This window comes from Hemiscyllium ocellatum, chromosome 12, assembly GCF_020745735.1.
Source record: "Hemiscyllium ocellatum isolate sHemOce1 chromosome 12, sHemOce1.pat.X.cur, whole genome shotgun sequence".
Lineage (NCBI taxonomy): Eukaryota > Metazoa > Chordata > Chondrichthyes > Orectolobiformes > Hemiscylliidae > Hemiscyllium > Hemiscyllium ocellatum.
The window spans coordinates 62,858,699-62,881,605 of record NC_083412.1 but is presented as its reverse complement, the minus strand read 5'-3'; the positions used below and the strand labels follow the sequence as shown (position 1 = coordinate 62,881,605).

Here is a 22,907-nt window from a genome sequence, read left to right as displayed (position 1 = left end):
TGCAAAAGAAGCCTGTAATCAGTAAAGTTAGTTTTCTCTTTTATTATCCAAGCTTTCACTTGTACTTGTCTGCAGCGATGGTATCTTCCAAACGTTCGGCTGATATGAACATAAGTGACTTCTGTATGCATCAAATGTGCAGTTATGCAAATGACTGAATGGCTTTGAAAAAGCACTTAGCTTAAATGAAAAAGTAAGTCAAAACACTGAAAATTTCCTTGAACCTTTTAGCTTAATAATGGGGTAACTATGGTCCAAGTGCTAAACTCAATGAGGAAGCTCAAGGCTATTGTTTTTACATCCAGCAAGATATCGGAGACTTATCACATGATGTGAATGACCCTGGCATTCAAATAAATGTGAAATTCTTGCTATAATTGTGTCATTAACATATAGCTATTGGCTCACTTCATGTAAAGCAAATTTTCAGATCTCGGTCAACACACACACGATATAGAGCTTAAAAATGTGTTGCTGGAAAAGCTGACTGCGTGTGCTGTGCTTTTCCAGCAACACATTTTTAAGCTCTGATCCCCAGCATCTGCAGTCCTCACTTTCTCCACACATGATACAGAGTCATATAACATAGAAACAGATGCTTCAGTCCAGCCGGGCTATGCCAAACATAATCCCAAACTAAACTAGTCCCACCTGGCTGCTCCTGGGTCCATATCCCTCTAAACCCTTCCTCTTCATGTGTTTACCTAAATGTATTTTAAGAATTGTAACTATGCTGTTCAGCTTTTGCAAAATCCAATTCACAATCATATATTTGTTAGCTTCTACATGCAACACCAGTTTTGCATCATCCTTTCTTTTCAGGAAATATTATTTTAGGGGTTACATTAAAGCATTTCATAAAATATTGGTTCACAAATTATAATAAGCATTCTGTAATATAAATGTAAAATCACTCAAGAAAATTTGACTGCGCAGTTTTTTACAATATGCACCAAATAATTTCCAAATGAACAATGCAAAAGAGGAATAGTATTCAATTGAAATTCTAAACATAGTTTAACATTTATTCCGAAAGATGTTTTTTCAACTTCTATGCATTTGCACCAGTAAAATAAAACAATTAGCAATATCAAACTATTGATTCACACACTGTTTATGGTGTCCTTACCCAGTTATGATGACTTCAGGGTACGTTTGTGCACCCAAATTCCATGTGCCACCAGCAATTGGCCATTCCTAGCAAAATACAGAAGCATGAAATCTTAGACTGGTTGTAAAGGAAGATTTTCATTTTTAACAACAGACATTATTTCTTAAATTGTTAAGGTAACTTTCACATCGAACCAAAGCTGAATCATTAACTTTAATAGTCTGAATCTATTTCCCTGAACTTGGCATAATTTTTACCAACTCTCCTTTATTGCTTAGTGACGATTTCTGACTTTCCAGATCAGCAATTCTTTTTTATAGGTTACAAGCAATGCCCATGCTGGCTTAATTTTTAAAAATTAATTCACACGATGAGGGCATCTCTTACAGCATTTATTACCCATCCCAAATTGCCCAGAGGGCAGTTAAGAATCAACCACATTGCTGAGAGTCTGGAATCATATGTCAGCCAGTCCAGGTAAAGGTGGCAGTTTCCTTCCTTAAAGACATTAGTGAACCAGGTGGGTTTTTCTGACAATTGACAATGGATACATAAACATCTTTAGACTCTTAATTTCAGATATTTATTGATGTCAAATTTCAGAACATCAACAGGGCCACTGGATAAGTAGTCCAGTGATAATACCGCTAGGCCATTGCTTCCCCATAAATGTAAACTGAGTAAGGCGAATCAAATTCTGCCAACTATGTTGTGTCTTGGTTCTTTCAAAAACAAATAATGCTTTTCAGAAACCATGTTACAAAGACCCCCTTCACATGCTTCTCCATTTTCTTTCTGAAGCCACAATTAAGCCTGCCTCCACCATCCTTTTATGCAATGGATTCCAAATTGTAACTACTTGGTGTTCAAAACCTCTTTCCTCTTGCTCTCTTTGGTTCTGTTATCAATTTTCATTTAAATTAGTGTTCTCTGTTTCTTAACCATTTCTCATCTGGAGTAACAAAAAGAAGTGTTCTCAACATAGATCGATGAGTAAACACTCCATATTTTATATTGTTCAATAAGTACTTTAAGAAGTAAAAGCTAAAAAAGTTCTGCAAATAGGAGATGCACCAATGATGATTGCTGACCGCGTGCGCTCACCGGTAATGTTTTTCTATCTGTTCATGCATAATTATGTGCAATTTTAAGCTAATTTTTAAAAATTAAACTGAAAAATTAAAATAAAACTTCTAATTTGTTTAAAATTTTATTTTCTTAACTGATATCTGCTTTGATTTGTTTCATTGCATTATTAGATACTTGTCACTTTGTTTAATTATATTTATGGGAAATATAGCTTCTAGTGTGCATGCTCCAGGTATTTGCAAATGAACTATATTAATCCTCATAAATTAAAGATAAAACAAAATTATTGATCTATTTAGACTATCTCAAGGACTTAGAATGCATGTACAAGTCAATAAAGGAATTTATAAAAGAACTGAAGGAATTTAAGAGTCTATCGCCAATTACAAGGGAATATGAGAAACATTTATAATTCTATAACATTTTTTAAAGTGCATGACTTTCAAATGCATTTTAGAATCCCATTAAAACGTATCAAATGCTTAGATGGAAGACAGTTTGTAAGTAAATGAAGCATTGAATAAAAGAGATTTTGAGAATGTTCATTAGTGGAGAAAATCATTGACCTATAGACTGGTTACAACATACAATTTCAGCTCACCAAGCCTTTGCCTGCTCTCTAGAAGAGTAATTTAGTTAGTCCAACTTCCTGGCTTTATTCCAATAAGCTTGTCACTTCTTTCCCCTTCAGGTGCTTCTCCAATCTTCTTCTGAAGCCACAACTGAGCCTGCCTCCACTATCCTTTTTGGAGATGGTTTCCAAATTGTAACTATTTGGTGTGTAAAACATTTTTTTCTCGTGTTGCTTTTGGTTCTTTTGTCAATTTTCCTTTAAATAGATGTTTTCTGGTTCTCAATCATTTTCCTGATGAGATAAAGGGTTTTGAATAAATAGTGGGAGGAAAGGCTCTTGTGGTGCAGTGTAAGTGTACTTGCCTCTGGGCCAGGAGGCTTGGGTTCAAGCCTGCTCACAGTACTCCAGATGTGATCGCACCAGCACCCTGTACTGCTAGTTGCTCTAGTGTTATTATACACCATAACAACATCTATGAACAGGTTGATTATAAAAAGTGTTAAAAGGTGGGTCAAATGCTTCAGGGTAAACACTTGAAGGACGATAAAGGGGTAACTGAGAAGGAAGAGAGACTAAGTTGAAAGGGCTGTTACATATGTTACAACAATATCTTATAATTCAAGGGTTATAAAATGCTTGAAGTACTGAGATTGTGGAAAGTGTGGTATAAACTGTAAATTATTTCTTCTTTCTTTCATTATAACGAGCAAAAATAAGACGTTCTTTATCAGATTGACAACTTGAAAGCAATAAAGCTCCACGGGGATTAGTGCTGGGGCCATAACTGTTTATATTATATACTAATGATTTGGAGAAAGAAAGTGAATGTACTGCAGCCATATTGGCAGACAACACAAAAATAAGTGGAAAAGCAAGTTGTGAGAGGGATATAAATAATTTACAGGAAGATATAGATATGTTAAATAAGTATGCAAAATGTTGGAAGATGGAGTATAATGTGGAAAAATGAAAAATTGTTCATTCTAGAAGGTAGAACAAAAGATCAGAGCATTATTTAATTGGAGAAAAACTGCAGAAAACTGCAATACAAAGGGACTTGGAATACTTGTGCACAAAACACAGAAAGCTAGCATGTAGGTAACAGCAAGTAATCAGGATGCCTAATGGGATATTGGCCCTTATTCCAAAGGGAGAAGTATAAGAGTAGGGAAGTCTTACTGCAACTGGACAAGGTGCTGGTGAGATCACATCTGGAGTACTGTGAGCAAGCTTGGTCTTTCTATTTAAGGCAGTTTAAAGCATTGGAGATAGTGCAGAGAAAATTCACTAGGATGATCCCTATTTGGAGGGATTGCCTTATGAGCAAAAGCTAAACTCTACTCACTGGGGCTTAGAAGAATGAGAGGTTATCTCATTGAAACATAAAGGTTTTTTATAAATTAGATTCCCTACAGTGTGGAAACAGGCCCTTAAACCCAACAAGTCCACACCAATCCTCCGAAGAGTAACCCACCCAGACCCATTGCCCTACATTTACCTCTGACTAATGCGCCTAATATCATGGGCAAATTAGCATGGCCAGTTCACCTGATCTGCACACCTTTGGACTGTGGGAGGAAACCAGGGCACCTGAAGGAAACCCACACTCCACACAGACAGTCGCCTGAAGCAGGAATCAAACCCAGGTCCCAAGTGCTGTGAGACAGCAGTGCTAACCACTGAGCCACTAAGCCACCCTAACCTAAGGGGCTTGACAGGGTAAATGTTAAGAGGATGTTTCCCCTCGTAGGAGAGGCTAGAACTGCAACGCATAGTTCAGAATTAAGGTGCACCAATTTAAGATTGAGACAAGGAGAATTTTCTTCTCTCAGAGAGTTGTAAGTCTCTGGAACCCCTTGCCACAGATGTTATGAGGGAAGAATCCTTCTGTATATTTAAGGCTGAGATAGGAAAATTCTTGATCAGTTGGGGAATCAAGGATTAAAGGAAGCTGCAAGAAAGTGTATGTGAAAAATATCAGATCAGACATGATCCCATTGAATGGCGGAGCAGGCTTATGCGGCTGAACACACTACTCCTGTTCTTACTCTTATGGTCTTGATATTGCTGTCTACTTTTTAGATTCATGTCCAATGTCCTTAACCTAAGATGCATTTCTGTCTTTCCTGGTAATCTTTGATGTATATGTAAATTACCTTGTCTTTATATCTTTTAAATTCAAAAGCTTGATTGCTTCTTTGGATCTGAGCCCATTGCTTCTATTTTCCCACAGTTGCCCCTGAGTCCCATATTCATTCTCATCAGCCATTCCACTTTTCATTTCAGCCATTACCCTGCCTTCCATAATAATGTTGCTAATCACGATTTATGTCACAATATTAAAGGATAGGTCGATAGAGACATTTAAGGGGATATTTCAGAATACTCAGAAAACATACATTCCAGGGAGAAAGAAAGGTTCTACTGAAGTGGTGCATCATCCATGGCTAACTAAGACAATTAAGCATAATGTTATAAAGTTGAAGGTGTGTACTGTATCTTGAAGGGAGAGTGATTGCTGTTTTGAACTGAGAGCTTACATGCGCCTGTGATATGATTAGATGGCAGTTCCAGAGTTTACTGGAAAACTGAAAATATGTAACATTTGGCTGTGAAATTGATTCCTGAGTTGATTGCTGTTTTGATAACAATTCAAATTTAACCAATCAGTTTAAGTTGTGACGAGGATACTAAAACCCAGTCAAGTTTGAATTTATTGTTTTGCCAACATCGAACCATTGAGATGATCCGATATTGGGGATATAGAAATGCGAACATTTTGAAAATTGGAGCGAGCAACTGTCATTGAGACAGTCCCAAGAAATTGGGAACACTCTCCGTCAAAGGTACCTTTTCATATGAAACATATTCGCAGTAAAAAGCCAGGAGGCCACATTTAACACAACATAGTGTGGCATCAAGGAACCATTGCAAAACTATAGTCAATAGGAATCAGGAAAACTCTCTGTGGTTGAAGTCATATCTAGTACAAAAAAAGATGGCTGTAATGTTGGGGTCAGTCATCTCAGCTGCAAGACTGACATCATTGCAGGAGTTGCTCAGACTGGTGTCCTAGGCTAATCTCACCTTTTGGGTCCTGTATGAAAACTAGGATATGACAGAGCAATGCAACCCCTCAATACATTGATTGAATCTAAGCTCTGGAATCCTGCCACAAACGGCCATGAACTACGCTGGACAATTAAGCAACTAGCAGGAGGAAGAAGCTCTCCAGATATTTTCATTATAAATGACAAAGGTGAGAGCGACCCTTAACATCAAGACTCCATTTAATCTGGAAATGGAGGAATGATTCTCACATTTTGGGTCCTGTATAAAAGCAGAGAAATATTCTCCCCAGAAGGGCAGGGCTTTGTGAGATCAGGAATAGAGTCCATAAAAACAGGAAGAACACAGAGATTATATCCTCAGCATTAACCAAAGATGAAGCTGCCTGGGAAAGATTGAGAATGAATGCCATAGGAAACTGTGACTCTGAGGAGACAGACACAAGCATCTGTGCACTTGTCACCAAATACCTCACAAGTTTTGCTTTACTGGAAGCTGAATACCCAGACAACTGCACTAGGACTACTGGGTGGCAGCACGGGGAGTTGCACTCATCTGCTAGACTGTGACAAATGATGAAATTTCTTCCTATACTGGATGCACTTCAGTCTAACATACTCCTTCTGCTTAATGTGTCTCCATGCAGGGGTGTGTGGCCTCTTGCTACTTTCCCAAAAGCAGATCACCTTCCATTTCCTTAGAACCCCCAGGAGGACCTGCAGATCTCAATATTGAATTGAGACATTGTCTTTATCTCCCCACATGATTCTGATGAATTTGATTCAATTGTGTTCAAGTCTGGAGGCACTGCAGCATAACAGCAGCTACAGTAACACCTGACATGTTCTGCTTTAATTGGACCTGCACTTGAACACTCCCATATCCATTCCTGACCACGTGTTCACTAAATGCCACTGAATCCTTTTTTCGGTCAAGGGGTACTTTCCTGAGAATTTAGATCAATGACTGCTTTCTCTTGAGTGCAAAAGGAGATCTCAGTCATAATCCCATAGAATAAAGTGCAGTAAGTGCAAGTCAACAATATAGGTCGAATACTCTTGACAATTAAGTAAAAGTAACAGAGCAATCTTGGAACAGAACTAAAAGTGGAAGTCCTCATGATCAAGCTGCCAATAATAGTAATAATCAATTAATAAAGTTGACAAAACAATATTAATTGGATAGTTGCAGAAAATTTGAACTTTCTTCTGAGGTACCAGATAATGGGCAACTAGCTTTGTTACATTGTCGACACAAAAGGCAAAAATGGTTCTGGTTACTTGGAGCTTTGAAGAATCACTGGATGATGCAGATGTTAGATTGCAATCTCCCATGAATATTAGAAAATTAGGCAAGTAAACATGTGGCTAAGGGATTGGTGTGGGAAAGAGGGATTCCACTTCATGGGGCATTGGCATCAGTTTTGGATCGGGGGGATCTGTACCGTTGGGATGGTCTCCACCTGAACCGATTAGGTACCAATGTTCTAGCGAAGAGGATAAATAGGGTGGTCAGTAGGACTTTAAACTTCTGAGTTGGGGGGAGGGGAAAGTGAAAGCGACAGAGAGTATGGCGTTAAATGGAAAGATAAGCAGCAGGATAGCATGTGTCCAGGCGGATTTAAAATTGAGGCAGACTGGGAATGCAGAAAAAAGCACGGATAACTTAGGACATCATATGACTTCCAATATCTCTAATGATAAGAAAGTTAGTATTAAGGCACTTTACCTGAATGCTCGTAACATTCATAACAAAGCAGATGAACTAATGGCACAAATAACAGTGAATGATTATGATGTGGTAGGCATCACAGAGACTTGGTTACAGGGGGGTCAGGACTGGCAGTTAAACCTCCAAGGTTTTTCAACGTATTGAAAAGACAGGGAGGTGGGCAGAGGGGGTGGGGTTGCCTTGTTAGTTAAGAACAAAATTAAATCTATGGCATTGAATGACATAGCGTCGGATGATGTGGAGTCTGTGTGGGTGGAATTGAGGAATCACAAAGGCAAAAAAACCATAATTGGAGTTGTGTACAGACCTCCTAACAGTGGTCAGGACCAGGGGCGCAACATGTACCGGGAAATAGAGAAGGCATGTCAGAAAGGCAAGGTCACATTGATCATGGGAGACTTCAATATGCAGGTGGACTGGGTGAATAATGTTGCTCGTGGGTCCAAAGAAAGGGAATTCATGGAATGCTTACAGGATGGCTTTTTGGAACAGCTTGTCATGGAGCCCACAAGGGAGCAGGCTCTTCTGGACCTAGTGCTTTGCAATGAACCAGACTCTATAAAAGATCTTAAAGTAAGGGAACCCTTAGGAAGTAGTGATCATAATATGGTAGAGTTCGGTCTGGAGTTTGAAAGAGAGAAGGCAAAATCGGATGTAATGGTGTTACAGTTAAATAAAGGTAATTATGAGGACATGACAGAGGAACTGACAAAAATAGACTGGAAGCAGAGGCTAGCGGGGAAGTCAGTATAGCAAAAATGACAGGAGTTTGTGGGTATAATTGAGGACACTATACAGAGGTTCATCCCCAAGAAAAGAAAGATTATCCGGGGAGGGATTAGACAACCATGGCTGACAAAGGAAGTCAGGAAATGTATTAAAGAAAAAGAGAGATCCTATAAAGTGGCCAAAAACTGTGGGAAATCAGAAGATTGGGAAGGCTACAAAAACAAACAGAGGATAACAAAGAGTGTAATAAGAAATGAGAGGATCAAATATGAAGGTAGGCTAGCCAGTAATATTAGAAATGATAGTAAAAGTTTATTTCAGTACATAAGAAACAAATGACAGGCAAAAGTAGACATTGGGCCACTTCAAACTGATGCAGGAAGCCTAGTGATGGGAGATAAGGAAATAGCAGGAGAACTTAACAAGTACTTTGCGTCAGTTTTCACAGTGGAAGACATGAGTAATATCCCAACAATTAAAGGGAGTCAGGGGGCTGAGTTGAGTATGGTTGCCATTACAAAAGAGATAGTACTAGAAAAGTTAAAAAGTCTTAAAATTGATAAATCTCCTGGCCCCGATGGGATACACCCTAGAGTTCTGAGAGAGGTGGCTGAGGAAATAGCGGAGGCATTGGTTGAGATCTTTCAAGAGTCACTGGAGTCAGGAAAGGTCCCGGATTATTGGAAGATCGCTGTTGTAATCCTCTTGTTCAAGAAAGGATCAAGACAAAAGATGGAAAATTATAGGCCAATTAGCCTAACCTTGGTTGTTGGTAAAATTCTAGAATCCATCATTAAGGATGAGGTTTCTAAATTCTTAGAAGAGCAGAGTCTGATTAGAACAAGTCAACATGGATTTAGTAAGGGGAGGTCATACCTGACAAACCTGTTGGAATTCTTTGAAGAGGTGACAGGTAGGTTAGACCAGGGAAACCCAGTGGATGTGGTCTATCTAGACTTTCAAAAGGCCTTTGATAAGGTGCCACACGGGAGGCTGCTGAGCAAGGTGAGGGCCCATGGTGTTCGAGATGAGCTGCTGGGATGGATTGAGGATTGGCTGTCTGACAGAAGGCAGAGAGTTGGGATAAAAGGTTCGTTTCTGGAATGGCAGCCGGTGACGAGCGGTGTCCCGCAGGGTTCAGTGTTGGGGCCACAGCTGTTCGCATTTTATATTAATGATCTGGATGAAGGGACTGGGGGCATTCTAGCGAAGTTTGCAGATGATACGAAGTTAGGTGGACAGGCAGGTAGTACTGAGGAAGTGGGGAGGCTACAGAAGGATCTAGACAGTTTGGGAGAGTGGTCCAAGAAATGGCTGATGGAATTCAACGTGAGCAAATGTGAGGTCTTGCACTTTGGCAAAAAGAATAGAAGCATAGACTACTTTCTAAATGGTGAGAAAATTAGTAAAGCCAAAGTACAAAGGGATCTGGGAGTGCTAGTCAAGGATTCTCTAAAGGTAAACATGCAGGTTGAGTCCGTGATTAAGAAAGCGAATGCAATGTTGTCACTTATCTCAAGAGGGTTGGAATATAAAAGCAGAGATGTGCTACTGAGACTTTATAAAGCTCTGGTTAGGCCCCATTTGGAGTACTGTGTCCAGTTTTGGTCCCCTCACCTCAGGAAGGACATACTGGCACTGGAACGTGTCCAGCGGAGATTCACACGGATGATCCCTGGAATGGCAGGTCTAACATATGAGGAACGGCTGAGGATACTGGGATTGTATTCGTTGGAGTTTAGAAGATTAAGGGGAGACTTAATAGAGACGTACAAGGTAATACATGGCTTGGAAAGGGTGGACGCTAGGAAATTGTTTCCGTTAGGCGAGGAGACTAGGACCCGTGGACACAGCCTTAGGATTAGAGGGGGTCAATTCAGAACAGAAATGCGGAGACATTTCTTCAGCCAGAGGGTGGTGGGCCTGTGGAATTCATTGCCACGGAGTGCAGTGGAGGCTGGGACGCTAAATGTCTTCAAGGTAGAGATTGATAGATTCTTGTTGTCTCGAGGAATTAAGGGCTAGGGGGAGAACGCTGGTAAGTGGAGTTGAAATGCCCATCAGCCGTGATTGAATGACGGAGTGGACTCGATGGGCCGAATGGCCTTATTTCCACTCCTATGTCTTATGGTCTTATGGCCTTATGGAATAGAAAAGTAACCTTAAATCTTAAAATGATTTTGATTACATATTCATGGGAATGGCAGATCAATAAATGCAAAAGCTACATTTCTGGAAGGTGATACTTTTCTACATAGAAGTGTTTCTGAAATTGCCCCAAGGGTTAGCAAATGCTGAAGAAACTCTATGAAATCTAAATAAATGAATGAGGCATCCAGGGTGTAGTATTTCACATTGCCCTCTTTTGATGAACATAAATTATTTTTTAAAAAAAGCAGATCGCAAAATATTTTATTTGTATCATAAGGGAACATGTTTTGGCATCTTCATCATGCATTTTAATTTCTTATGGCGTCCTAACAGATCCTAATGAGATTCAAATAGCCATGCTATTGACAAAATGAGCATTACATACACTGGCCTACAGGGACTGAAACTACAAAAAAGTTAAGAGATTGAACTTTATGGCATGTGTATCTTAAGATAGTTGATTAGCATGCTAAAACATAATGGAAATTATTATTTTTGCAGTACCAGGCATTTATCCCAAAATAGGTCAATATAACAGGACACTTGGGAAACATTTAACAAATAAAATGCAATGGTACATTTGCCAGCAGTAGAATAGTCTTACTGCACCAGTATAAGCAAGAATAAAGTACAGTCCATTACCTTTGTGCTATATCCCTGTTTTTTTTGTTGTTTCGCTCCGACAGAATAAAGTGCAGGTATCAAATCAGGAGGACAATCGGCAAAATATGCAGAGCAAGTCACTGGAGACTCATGCAGATCCATTGAATATGGATTTTCAAAGATTGGAAAACTGACCAGAAAAACCAAAAATAGTAATATATTTTAAACAGTAAAGAAACTTTTATATTCAAACAATTAAATCATGATTGTGGTTAACATAAGACAGAAACGAAGGACGGAATTTGATAGAAAATGTGATATTAATTTGCTATTACTTCCATGAGTCCTACCCTGTACACCTCAATACTGAATCAGGTGAACACTGTTACTTAAGGATTTTATTCTTCTTCTGGATGAGTGGCAATAGTTGGAGCATCTGATTGGACATCCTGTCATCCAGGAAGGGTCACCCCATTGACAAATCAAATCCCTGTACTGACGCCTACTCCTTTCCAAGACTGGCTGTTTTGGTTTTAGTGAACCCCACAAACCCACCTTCTTCCAGGGCTTCTACGATCTCTACTGGTCCAGGTCTATTGCCGTCCTAGCAATGACTACCACCACTGGGACTAAAACACTGTGGCCCTCTGACTGATTTCAGCTTACTGGCCAAAGAGCTGTTGGCTTAATGATTAGTCAGCAGCCTTCCAGGTTAGGACTTCCACTCTTAAAGGGCCAGCATAGAACATATAACATAGAATATAGAACATAGAAAAGTACAGCACAGAACAGGCCCTTTGGCCCATGATGTTGTGCCGAGATTTAATTCTAACGTAAAATATAGTAACTTAACCTATGCACCCCTCAACTCACTATCCATGTGCATGTCCAGCAGTCGCTTAAAAGTCCCGAATGACTCTGCTTCCACCACTACATCTGGCAATGCTTTTGGAACACTTCAATAAATGTTGAGGCAATCATCAATTCTACTATCCACTCTAATAGCACTGCCTTTGAAAAAATTGCATTCATTGTCCCGTTTTACAGGATCTACTGATAAATAGATCTATTGATTTCTGTGGCTTTTGTCTGGAGGATATTAACTCTAGGTGATGAATTTTAAAACTGTCTCCCACATTCAGCTGATCTTCTAGTATTTTCATACCTTTGCAAGTTCATTCTGATTCTCTTTAGATATGCCTGAGATATTGACTCTGTTTAACTCACGTTATGGAGCATTGCTGGATCCTTTGATTAACAAGTTTGAACTCAGATAGAAGAACCAAGGCTTTCTGGTTCATTGTGGGGAATTTTGTCATCATTCTTCTGCTGTTCTTTTGTCTTTTCAATTTATATTTAATTTTATATTGAACTTTGTGCACCACTCCCTTGGTGCTTTCAGCACTAAACTTATATTTCCTTTTTTTTGGTTTGAAACTTGTTTCCATGTGCATTTTGACGACTCCACACTATCCCTTAATGCAGCCCACTTTTCCTTTCTTTGAATTTAGGCACACTTTCTTTTGGTTTGACATGGGCTGACTGGACATTCATTTAAATACAAAATAGTTTTTAGATAAGGTGGATTTGATTTCGCTGGCACCTGCATGAAACTGTCCAAGTTGGAGATACTTAGTTTGAAAAAAAAACTTATTTCCTTTTTTTTGTACTGTGGGATCTTCTGGATTGCTGTTACATTCTTTTTGCCCTGTTCCTTTTGGACTTCGAGTTGTAAGGCTGATTTATTCTTTGTTTTATTTTACTATATCTAAGCTGTGCACCGTATAACAATGAAGTTCATGAATTGCAGTTAGATCTCCAGTGGGTTTATTTACAGCTAAACTAATATATACCTAGTTTGATCCACAGACTTAGCCTATTCTGTGAGTGATGCAGAGCACAGAGCTTATTCTTATGTGAAAACATTTGGATAATTGGCTCATTTGTACGTTGAGCTCTTAAAGGGACATGACTCCAAATGATAACACAACAATGTTTGCAAATATAAAAGTAGGGCTCACTGATGTAAATATGTCTGTGTAAATATACTTACTTGCTTTGCGTCAGATCGACAACAATCAAATCTTTTTCAAGTAGCACAACAACTGCATAAGGTTCTTGAAATTCTGTTAAGCACAATTAAACAGAATCTAATTACATTGCAAAAAAAAACAGTATGTTGTAATTTGTACATGGAATACAGGTGTCACTGGCTACTTTTCATCCTTAATTGTCCAGAGAGCAATTAAGAGTCATTCAGGTTGCTGTAGGTTTGCAGTCACGCTTAGGCCAGATCAGGTAAGAATGGCAGATTTTCTTACCTGAACAGCATTCATGGAGCAAATGGGTTTTTAACAACAATTAACAGTGGTTACATGGTTGCCAGTAGGCTAGCTGTTTATTCCATACTTTTATTGAATTCAAATTTATTGTTCTATTATGGCAAGATTCAAACCCATGTCCCTGAACATTATTTTAGATTATTAGTTTAGAGGCATTACCACTAATGCAACCCCCTCCCTCTCTATACACAGAATGGAACTGAATGTCTATAGAATATACATTTCCACAAATTAAAACTACTTATTTATTATGTTGATAGACGTAGGGGTCTCTGACTGGGGTAAAGATTCAATGATGGCAAGATATTTTGTTAAATTTATCAATATTTATCACAATAAATCAAAATTAAATAACCAATTAAATGCGCATTTTAGTTGAGAGAGCATCAATACTTTTTCTCATTTTTTTTTCCTGAAGTGTGGACATTGCTGAGATGTATACACACTTCTTGAATTAATGGTTTGCTCTGCCATTTTAATCACAAGGCAGATTTCCCATCTTAAATTCCAACTCAAGATGGTGGCATAGTAGAGTTCCTGAGCCAGAGCCTGTCCGCTCCATCTCTTTTTTCTTCTTCTCTTCGTTACATGTTTATTTTCCTTATCTTCCTTTTTTTCTCTCTACTTAACTTCGATCCTCACACAGATACGATTGACTCCTGGCCTCATGGCGACCTGGCATGAATTAGATGGACTCCAGCATTGAGAAAGCCCAGTGCAGACTCAGTCTAGAGGAACCCAGAGCAGACATGTGGACTCCTGGGCTAGAGGTGAAGCCCAGTGCAGACGCATGGGCTCGACATGATGTCCTGTGTGGCCTCCTGCGCTCGAGGTGAAACCCAGTGCAGATTCTCGGCCTTGAGATGAAGCCCAGCATGCACTCCTGGGCTCAAGGTGAAGCCCAACATAGACTGCCTGCTTTAGAACCTCAGGACTGTAATGCTGAACTTTTATCTTTTTTTAATTTTACTAATTTATACTAGAGATAGTCAACATGGTTTTGTGCGTGGGAAATCATGTCTCACAAACTTGATTGAGTTTTTTGAGGAAGTGTCAAAGAGGATTGATGAGGGCAGAGAAGTAGATGTGATCTATATGGACTTCAGTAAGGCGTTCAGCAAGGTTCCCTATGGGAGACTGATCAGCAAGGTTAAATCTCACGGAATACAGAGAGAACTAGCCATTTGGATACAGAACTGGCTCAAAGGTAGTAGACAGAGAGTGGTGGTGGACAGTAGTTTTTCAGACTGGAGGCCTGTGACCAGTGGAATGCCACAAGGATCGGTGCTGGGTCCTCTACTTTTTGTCATTTACATAAATGATTTGGATGCAAGTATAAGAGGTACTGTTAATAAGTTTGCAGGTGACACCTAAATTGGAGGTGTAGTGGACAGCAAAGAGGGTTACCTCAGATTACAACAGGATCTTGACCAGATGGGCCAATGGGCTGAGAAGTGGCAAATGGAGTTTAATTACAGAAAAATGTGAAGTGCTGCATTTTGGGAAAGCAAATCTTAGGAGGACTTATACACTTAATGGTAAAGTCCTTAGGAGTGTTGCTGAACAAAGAGACCTTGGAGTGCAGGTTCATAGCTCCTTGAAAGTGGAGTCACAGGTAGATAGGATATGAAGAAGGCTTTTGGTATGCTTTCCTTTATTGGTCAGAGTATTGAGTACAGGAGTTGAGAGGTCATGTTGCGACTGTACAGGACATTGGTTAGGCCACTGTTGGAATATTGTGTGCAATTCTGGTCTCCTTCCAATTGGAAAGATGTTGTGAAACTTGAAAGGGTTCAGTTTAGATTTGCAAGGATGTTGCCAGGGTTGGAGGATTTGAGCTATAGGGAGACGCTGGACAGGCTGGGGCTGTTTTCCCTGGAGAGTCAGAGGCTGAGGGATGACCTTATAGAGGTTTACAAAATTATGAGGGGCATGGATAGGGTAAATAGGCCAAGTCTTTTCCCTGCGGTCAGAGAGTCCAGAATTAGAGGGCATAGGTTTAGGGTGAGGGGAAAGATATAAAAGAGACTTACGTGGCAACATTTTCACACAGAGGGTGGTACGTGTATAGAATGAGCTGCCAGAGATTGTGGTGGAGGTTGGTACAATTGCAACATTTAAGAGGCATTTGGATGGGTATATGATTAGGAAGGGTTTGGAGGGATATGGGCCGGGTGCTGGCAGGTGGGACTAGATTGGGTTGGGATATCTGCTCAGCAAGGACGGGTTGGACCAAAGGATCTGTTTCCATGCTGTACATCTCTATGAGCTGAAAGATGTGTTGCTGGAAAAGCGCAGCAGGTCAGGCAGCATCCAAGAAGCAGGAGAATCGACGTTTCGGGCATAAGCCCTTCTTCAGGAATATGCCCGAAACGTCGATTCTCTTGCTTCTTAGACGCTGCCTGACCTGTTGCGCTTTTCCAGCAACACATTTTTCAGCTCCGATCTCCAGCATCTGCAGTCCTCACTTTCTCCTAGTACATCTCTATGACTCTAATACTGATTTTTAAAACTGTATTACTTCTTTATTTTTATCTAATATTTTTGTACCTATGTATCTTTGTACCTAAAATGGTGCTGGAAATGGCAACTTTGTACACTTTTCGCTGTACTCATGTATCCCTGTACATGTGACAATAAAACTAACTCTAAACGTGTATCCCAGAGGTCATTAGTGATCCACACATTTTAATAACCATTAATCTTGCTTTGGTCACTGAGACTAGCTTTTATATTCCACATTTATTAATTGGTTTTGATTCCCCCAGCTAGTATGGTAGGATTTGAATATATGTTTCCACAGCTTTACTCTAGGCTTCTTTCTTACTAGTCCAGTGATTTTGTCACTATGCTATTGTTTCACCCCACTTGCTACTAATGCAAAATGAGGTGGACATGTAAGCTGCGAGGAAGACTCAAAGTGATCACAAAGAAATTACAGATAGGTTAATTGAGTGGACAACAGGGTGGGAGATGGAATACAATGTTACCTCCACGCCAAATCTTCTCTATAACTATGGCATGTAAAGCCCATATGTTTAGTCTTCATTTTATTTATTTTTGGCATTACACTATAAACCCAACATTGAATGTAAAGAGTAGTACAAGTTAATGGTATACAACTTCTTTCTCTGTCTTCTTCCATCTTCATTTTGCATTGTTTTGAACAGTTTGCAGTGTGAACAGTTGTACATTGCAATGGAAAACTTGACAATCACACCACGTTGAGGCAATTTAGTTTAGATACTCCTTGCAATTCTAGGTACACGAGGACCCAAAGTCATATCTGACTATTTTCAAAGCCATTTTTAATATATTTTGTCAGGGATGGCACTATAGTTTTACATCTTTGAAAACATTATTCTGGCATCTTGATGTGTTATACTGAAAACTGAAATGGTTCCATGTTTTTTTTAAATAGACTGGGCAGGAATTTCTAGGCATTGCACTGCTTTTCTCAGCACATTTTCCCAGAATTGGCTAAATCAGAACAAAAGATTGAGCAATTTAATGTGTGAGTTACATGCAGTACAAGTGCATGTTCTGTGGCCTTTTAGGCTTATTTAAAAATGTGTGTCAGATTGCAGCCATACCTCTAGACCAAATTAATCAATTCTGGTGATTGCATCTAATCAGGACTCATCGATGAGGCTTAAACTGGATGTTTTGACTGCAAATAATTAATTACTATGTTTTTAAACTACTTAAATAGTATTCAGCCAATGTAACTTGCAAATAGTTCAGAATGGTTTTTAAAATTGTTTTCAGTTATTTAACATTTGATGACTCACAGGTGTACCAAAAACTGATTAAAAAGTTAGTAAATAATAAATCATTTTAATATTAATCTATTAATAAAATGCAATATATTAATAAAGTTGAAACATATTCATAAAAGCACATCAATTTTTCACTTCTAATTAAATCAGGTAATAAAAATGTTGTAAAATAATTACTGGAAGATTTTACATGATGCAAAATCTCTATGACTCTAAATACATTTGAGGAGAAACTTGGGGGCAGAAAGCACTTTCCACACAAAAAAAGTGAATGCTTGAGTGTAATTTCCATCCCAGTTGCCAACTGTGTCCAGAGTCGAAACTCTTGGTTAGAGAGCTTAATGTGCACAGAGAACGGTTAGATCACTTTAAACTTTAACTTTTACAAATAAAAGGACAATGGAATTATTGTGAACTTTCCTTGGACCCAATTGTTTACACTGATTTCTCTTAACATTTATTTTTATCTTCCAGTGTATCCTCAATATATTTTGGTGTAAGCTGGTGACACCAAGATCAGCCTAAATTTCATTATATACCTTTAGATTTTATGCTGATTTGAGCAAATTCTGGGCTATTATTTCAAGCATAACTGCACATTCTTTTTAAAGAGTTCAGTAAAACTCGAACAGTTGACTTATTCTTACCATTTGGATACGGTGTTTCACAAAGAGCTAGGAAGTCCACTATTGGATAATCCATTTCCAGCACTGTAATAGATTTGCCATGCATAATTGTCAGGCTTGGTCTTCTGCACCCTTTATCATAGGAAAGTCCTCCAGAAAATATGATAAATGGTTCACTAGAAGGTGAAAATCATACAGCTTACAATTGATATTTACTTAATAAATTAAATATATACTTTTTTCAGTATTTGTAGGTATCACATTTTGTTGCAGGTAAAAAAAAAGTCTTAAAACTGGTTATTTCTAAAGTGTAACTTCAAGAAATGTTTGTCAGTTTTAAATGCCCCTGAACAAGCAACAATGTCAAGCTCTAATTACTCATAGCAAATAAACTTTTGTCTCTCAAAAGACTAGGCAAACTGAAAAACAGTTCCAGCTTCAGAGCAGATTAATACAGTCTATTGGGCATTACATAGTTTTTTAAAAAATATTCATTTTGTGGGATGTGAACGTCACTGGCTGGCCAGCATTTACTGCCTGTCCCTAGTTGCCCTGGAGAAGGTGGTGCTGAATTGCCTTCTTGAACGGCTGAAATCCACCTGTTGAAGTTGACTCACAATGCCATTTAGGGAGGGAATTCTAGGATTTTGACCCAACGACAGTGAAGGAATGGTGATATATTTCCAAGTCAAGATGGTGAATGACTTAAAGGTGGTGGTATTCCCATTTATCTGCTGCCCTGGTCTTCTAGAAGGAAGTGGTTATGAGTTTGGAAGGTTCTATCTGAGGATCTTTGGTGAATTTCTGCAGTGCATCTTGTAAGTAGTACACACTGTCACTACTTAGGGCCAATGGTAGAGGGAGTTGATGCTTGTGGATGTAATGCCAATCAAGTGGGCTATTTTGTCCTGGATGGTATCAAGCTTCTTGAGTATTGTTGAGGCTGCACTTATTCAAACAAGTGGAGAGTAGTCCATCATACTCCTGACTTGTAGATGATGCACAGCTTTAGGAGTCAGGAGGTAAGTTATTCGCTGTAGTATTCCTAGCCACTAACCTGCTCTAGTAACCACTGCATTTATGTGGTGAATCCAGTTGAGTTTCTGATGAATGATAACTCCCACGGTGCTGATAGTGGGGGATTCAGTGATGGCAACACCATTGAATGTCAAGGGTTCATAGTTAGATTGTTTCTTATTGGTGATCGTCACAGCTTGGCATTTGTATGGCATGAATGTTACTTGCTACTTCTCAGCCCAAGCCTGGAATTGTCCAGATCTTGTTGCATTTGGACACAGACTGCTTCTGTGTCTGAGGAGTTGCGAATGGTGCTGAACATTGTACAATCATTGCCAATCATCCCCATTTCTGATCTCATGGTGGAGGGAAGGTCATTGATGAAGCAGCTGAAGGTGGTTGAGCCTAGGACACTATCCTGAGGGACTCATGCAGAGATGTCCTGGAGTTAAGCTGACTGATCTCCAACAATCATGGCCATCTTCCTATGTGTCAAGTATGATTCTAACCACCAGAGGGTTTGCCCCCAATATCCACTGATACCAGTTTTGCTTGGGTTCTTTGATGCCACACTCAGTCAAATGCAGCCTGGACATCAAGGGCGTCACTCTCACCTCACCTCTGTAATTCAGCTCTTTTGTCCACGTTTGAATCAATGCTGTAATGAGGTCAGGAGCTGAGTGACCCTGGTAGAATCCAAACTGGGCATCACTGGGCAGCTTATTGCTGAGCAGGTAATGCTTGAATGCGCTATTGATAACACCTTCCATCACTTTACTGATGATCAAGAGTAGAGTGATGGGGTGGTAATTGGCCAGCTTGGATTTGTCCTACTAGTTATGTATAGGACATACTTGAACAATTACCGGAACAGCTTTGCTAGGGGAGTGGCAGATTCAGGAGCACGTCTTCAGTACTATTGTTGTCAGGGCCTATAGCCTTTGCAGTATCCAGCACCTCCATAGCTAATAGCAGGGATGTGATAAATCAGCCCAAAGCATCTCTTTGCTTGGGTGATCAATACCTGGGTATGGAAATGCTTCAATTTAGCTTAATTTTCAATTCCATCAATATGAATATAAATTGGCTGTTTCAAAAAGGTGTAGTCCATTCATACTGAATAATCTTAATGAACCAATTACCTGACTTCAGCTAATCCGACAAAAGCAACATCACAATGGAATTACAAATTTTCTTGCTTTTGTGAAAAAAACTTGTTCTTTGGACGTGGGCATCACTGGCTAGATCAGCATTTACTGCCCTCCCCAATTGCCCAGAAGGTAGTTAAGAATCAACTATCTTGCTGCGTTTCTGGAGGTACTTGAAGACCAGCCCAGGTAAAGATGACAGATTTCTTTCCCAGAAGGATGTTGGCTGTTTAATGAAAATTGACATTAAGTTTACTTTGTACTGAGAATTTTTATTGAATTCTAATTTCAGCATTTGTCACAGTGGGTTTTGAGCTGATGTCTGATGTTGTGAATGAGAACTTTGAGGAGCCGAATTACAGGTTTGAACAGATCAAGATTGATGAAGTTGATGCACTGGAAATTTTGGCAAACATTAAAATTGATAAGTCCCCAGGGCCAGACCATATTTATCCCAGGCTTCTCCAGGAAGCAAGCAAGGAGGTTGCTAAGCCTCTGGCGAAGATCTTTGCTTCCTCACTCTCCACGGGAGTCGTACCGGAAGATTGGAAGGAAGTGAATGTTGTTCCTCTTTACAAGAAAGGTAACAGGGAAATCCCTGGCAAATACAGACCAGTTAGTCTTACGTCTGTGGTCAGCAAGGTTTTGGAAAGAATTCTGAGGGATAGGATTTATAACTATCTGGAAAAGCATAGCATGATTAAAGGCAGACGGCATGGCTTTGTGAGGGCAGGTCATGCCTCACTAATCTTATTGAGTTCTTTGAGGAGGTGACAAGATAGGTCAACGAAGGTCAAGCAGTGGATGTGGTGCTTATGAACTTAAGCAGGGCATTTGATAAGGTTCCCCATGGTAGGCTCATTCATAAAGTCAGGAGGTATGGGATACAGGGAGATTTGGCTATCTGGATTCAGAATTGGTTGGCTGACAGAAGGCAGAGAGTGGTTGTAGATGGAAAGTATTCTCCCTGGAGGTCAGTGGTGAGTGGTGTCCCGCAGGCTCCATTCTTGGGCCTCTGCTCCTTGTAGATTTTATAAATGACTTGGATGGGGAGGTTGAGGGGTGGGTTAGTAAATTTGCTGATGACACAAAGGTTTGAGTTGCCGTTGATAGTATCGAGGGCTATTGCAGGTTGCAGCACGACATAGACAGAATGCAGAGCTGGGCTGAGAAATGGCAAATGGAATTCAACCTGGATAAATGCGAAGTGATGCACTTTGGAAGGTCGAACCTGAATGTTGAATATAGGATTAAAGACAGGATTCTTGGCAGTGTGGAGGAACAGAGGGATCTTGATGTTCAAGTACATAGATCCCTCAAAGTTGCCACCCAAGTGGATAGGGTTGTTAAGAAAGCATATGGTGTTTTGGCTTTCATTAAGGGGGGATCGGGTTTAAGAGCTGCGAGGTTTTGCCACAGCTCTACAAGTCCCTGGTGAGACCACATTTGGAATATTGTGTCCAGCTCTGATTGCTCTACTATAGGAAAGATACAGAGGCTTTCGAGAGGGTGCAAAGAAGGTTTACCAGGATGCTGCCTGGACTGGAGGGCTTGTCTTTTGAAGAGAGGTTGACTAAGCTCAGAATTTTCTTTCTGGAGAGAAGGATGAAGAGAGGTGACCTGATTGAGGTGTACAAGGTATTGAGAGACATGGGTAAAGTCAATAGCCAGAGACTTTTCCCCAGGGCTGGACTGCCTGGCATAGGGGTTCATAGTTTTAAGATATTAGTAGGAAGGTATAGAAGAGACATCAGAGGTAGATTCTTTACATAGAGAGTTATGAATGTATGGAATGTGTTGCTAGCGGTAGTGGTGGAAGCAGAGTCGTTAGGGACATTTAAGCGACTGCTGGACATGCACTTGGACAGCAGTGAATTGAGGGGTGCATAGCTTAGGTTGTTTTATTTTACATTCTGATTAATCCTCGGCACAAAATCATGGGCTGAAGGGCCTGTCTGTGCTGTACTTTTCTATGTTCTAATATCAGTTTTGGACACTGAATTGCCACCCTATTCTCATTCACACTACACCACTCCTGTTAATGCAACTCCTAAGCCAAACAATGGATTGCACAGTTTTTAGTTGGCTTATCCAAATTCTAAATATGATTAATGTACAAATGTAAAGCAGTCAGTTACAAACCTCCCTGACAAACACAACAATCAGGGATTAACGATAAGGAAAATTCCCCAATTAAAAATAGGACAACTTGTAGCAAGAAATGTCCACTGAAAACAAGAACATGCTGGAAGTACTTAACAGCTCTGTCAGCTTCTCTGGAAAAAGGGGTAAAGTTAACAACTGGATTTCACCTGCACTGTTCTCTCTCTGTCTTGCTCATTCTCTTCCTCAGAGGACATCACACCCCTCCATTGATCTAATAGTGATGGGAGGAGTTCAATTTCTCTTTGTAGTGTCACTTTTCCACTGGACACAACATAAATTCAATTGTTTGACCCAGTTCCTGATATGGCCAATTGTTTGTTTTCTTTATATTAGACTTAGAGTAAAAAAGATAAAGAAAATAGTTTTTTTTAATAAACACAAATTATTAATTTATTGTAAAACAAAACTTATTCGTGCAAGATGTAAAACTGATTAATACACATGGTGTATAATATGGAGAATGGGGAAAAATGGATACCTCTGTCGAGATTTGCTTTGGGAAAAATACTTTTAGCCAACAATACTTAATTCTTGAAGGATAAAAAGGATAAGATGTAGAATGTTCAGATGGCAGTCAATCTGGTATTCTGGCACAGTCAGACAGTCATTAGACACTTGCAGTTGTCTTTGTGATATTGCAGATGTAGCTTGCTCAGGAAATAGAGTATTGACAGGTCTTCCAAATGCTCTTCAAGGAAACAATAAAATTCCACACTGGAATCATATAACAATGGTGTTTCAGAAAGGCCAAGAGAAGAGCTGTGTTTTCCCC

At 39.6% G+C, this 22,907-nt stretch overlaps 1 protein-coding gene across 1 annotated transcript in view; it reads right to left on the bottom strand.

Annotated features, from left to right (window-relative positions):
- stxbp5l (syntaxin binding protein 5L) overlaps nt 1-22,907 on the bottom strand; it is a 512,076-nt gene that overhangs the window by 197,060 nt on the left and 292,109 nt on the right. The window contains exons 10-13 of the mRNA XM_060832791.1: nt 17,826-17,980; nt 13,111-13,183; nt 11,097-11,247; nt 1,130-1,197 (exon numbers count right to left, since the gene is read on the bottom strand). Of these exons, the coding sequence (XP_060688774.1) occupies nt 1,130-1,197; nt 11,097-11,247; nt 13,111-13,183; nt 17,826-17,980 (447 nt within the window). The remainder of the gene's footprint in view (nt 1-1,129; nt 1,198-11,096; nt 11,248-13,110; nt 13,184-17,825; nt 17,981-22,907) is intronic.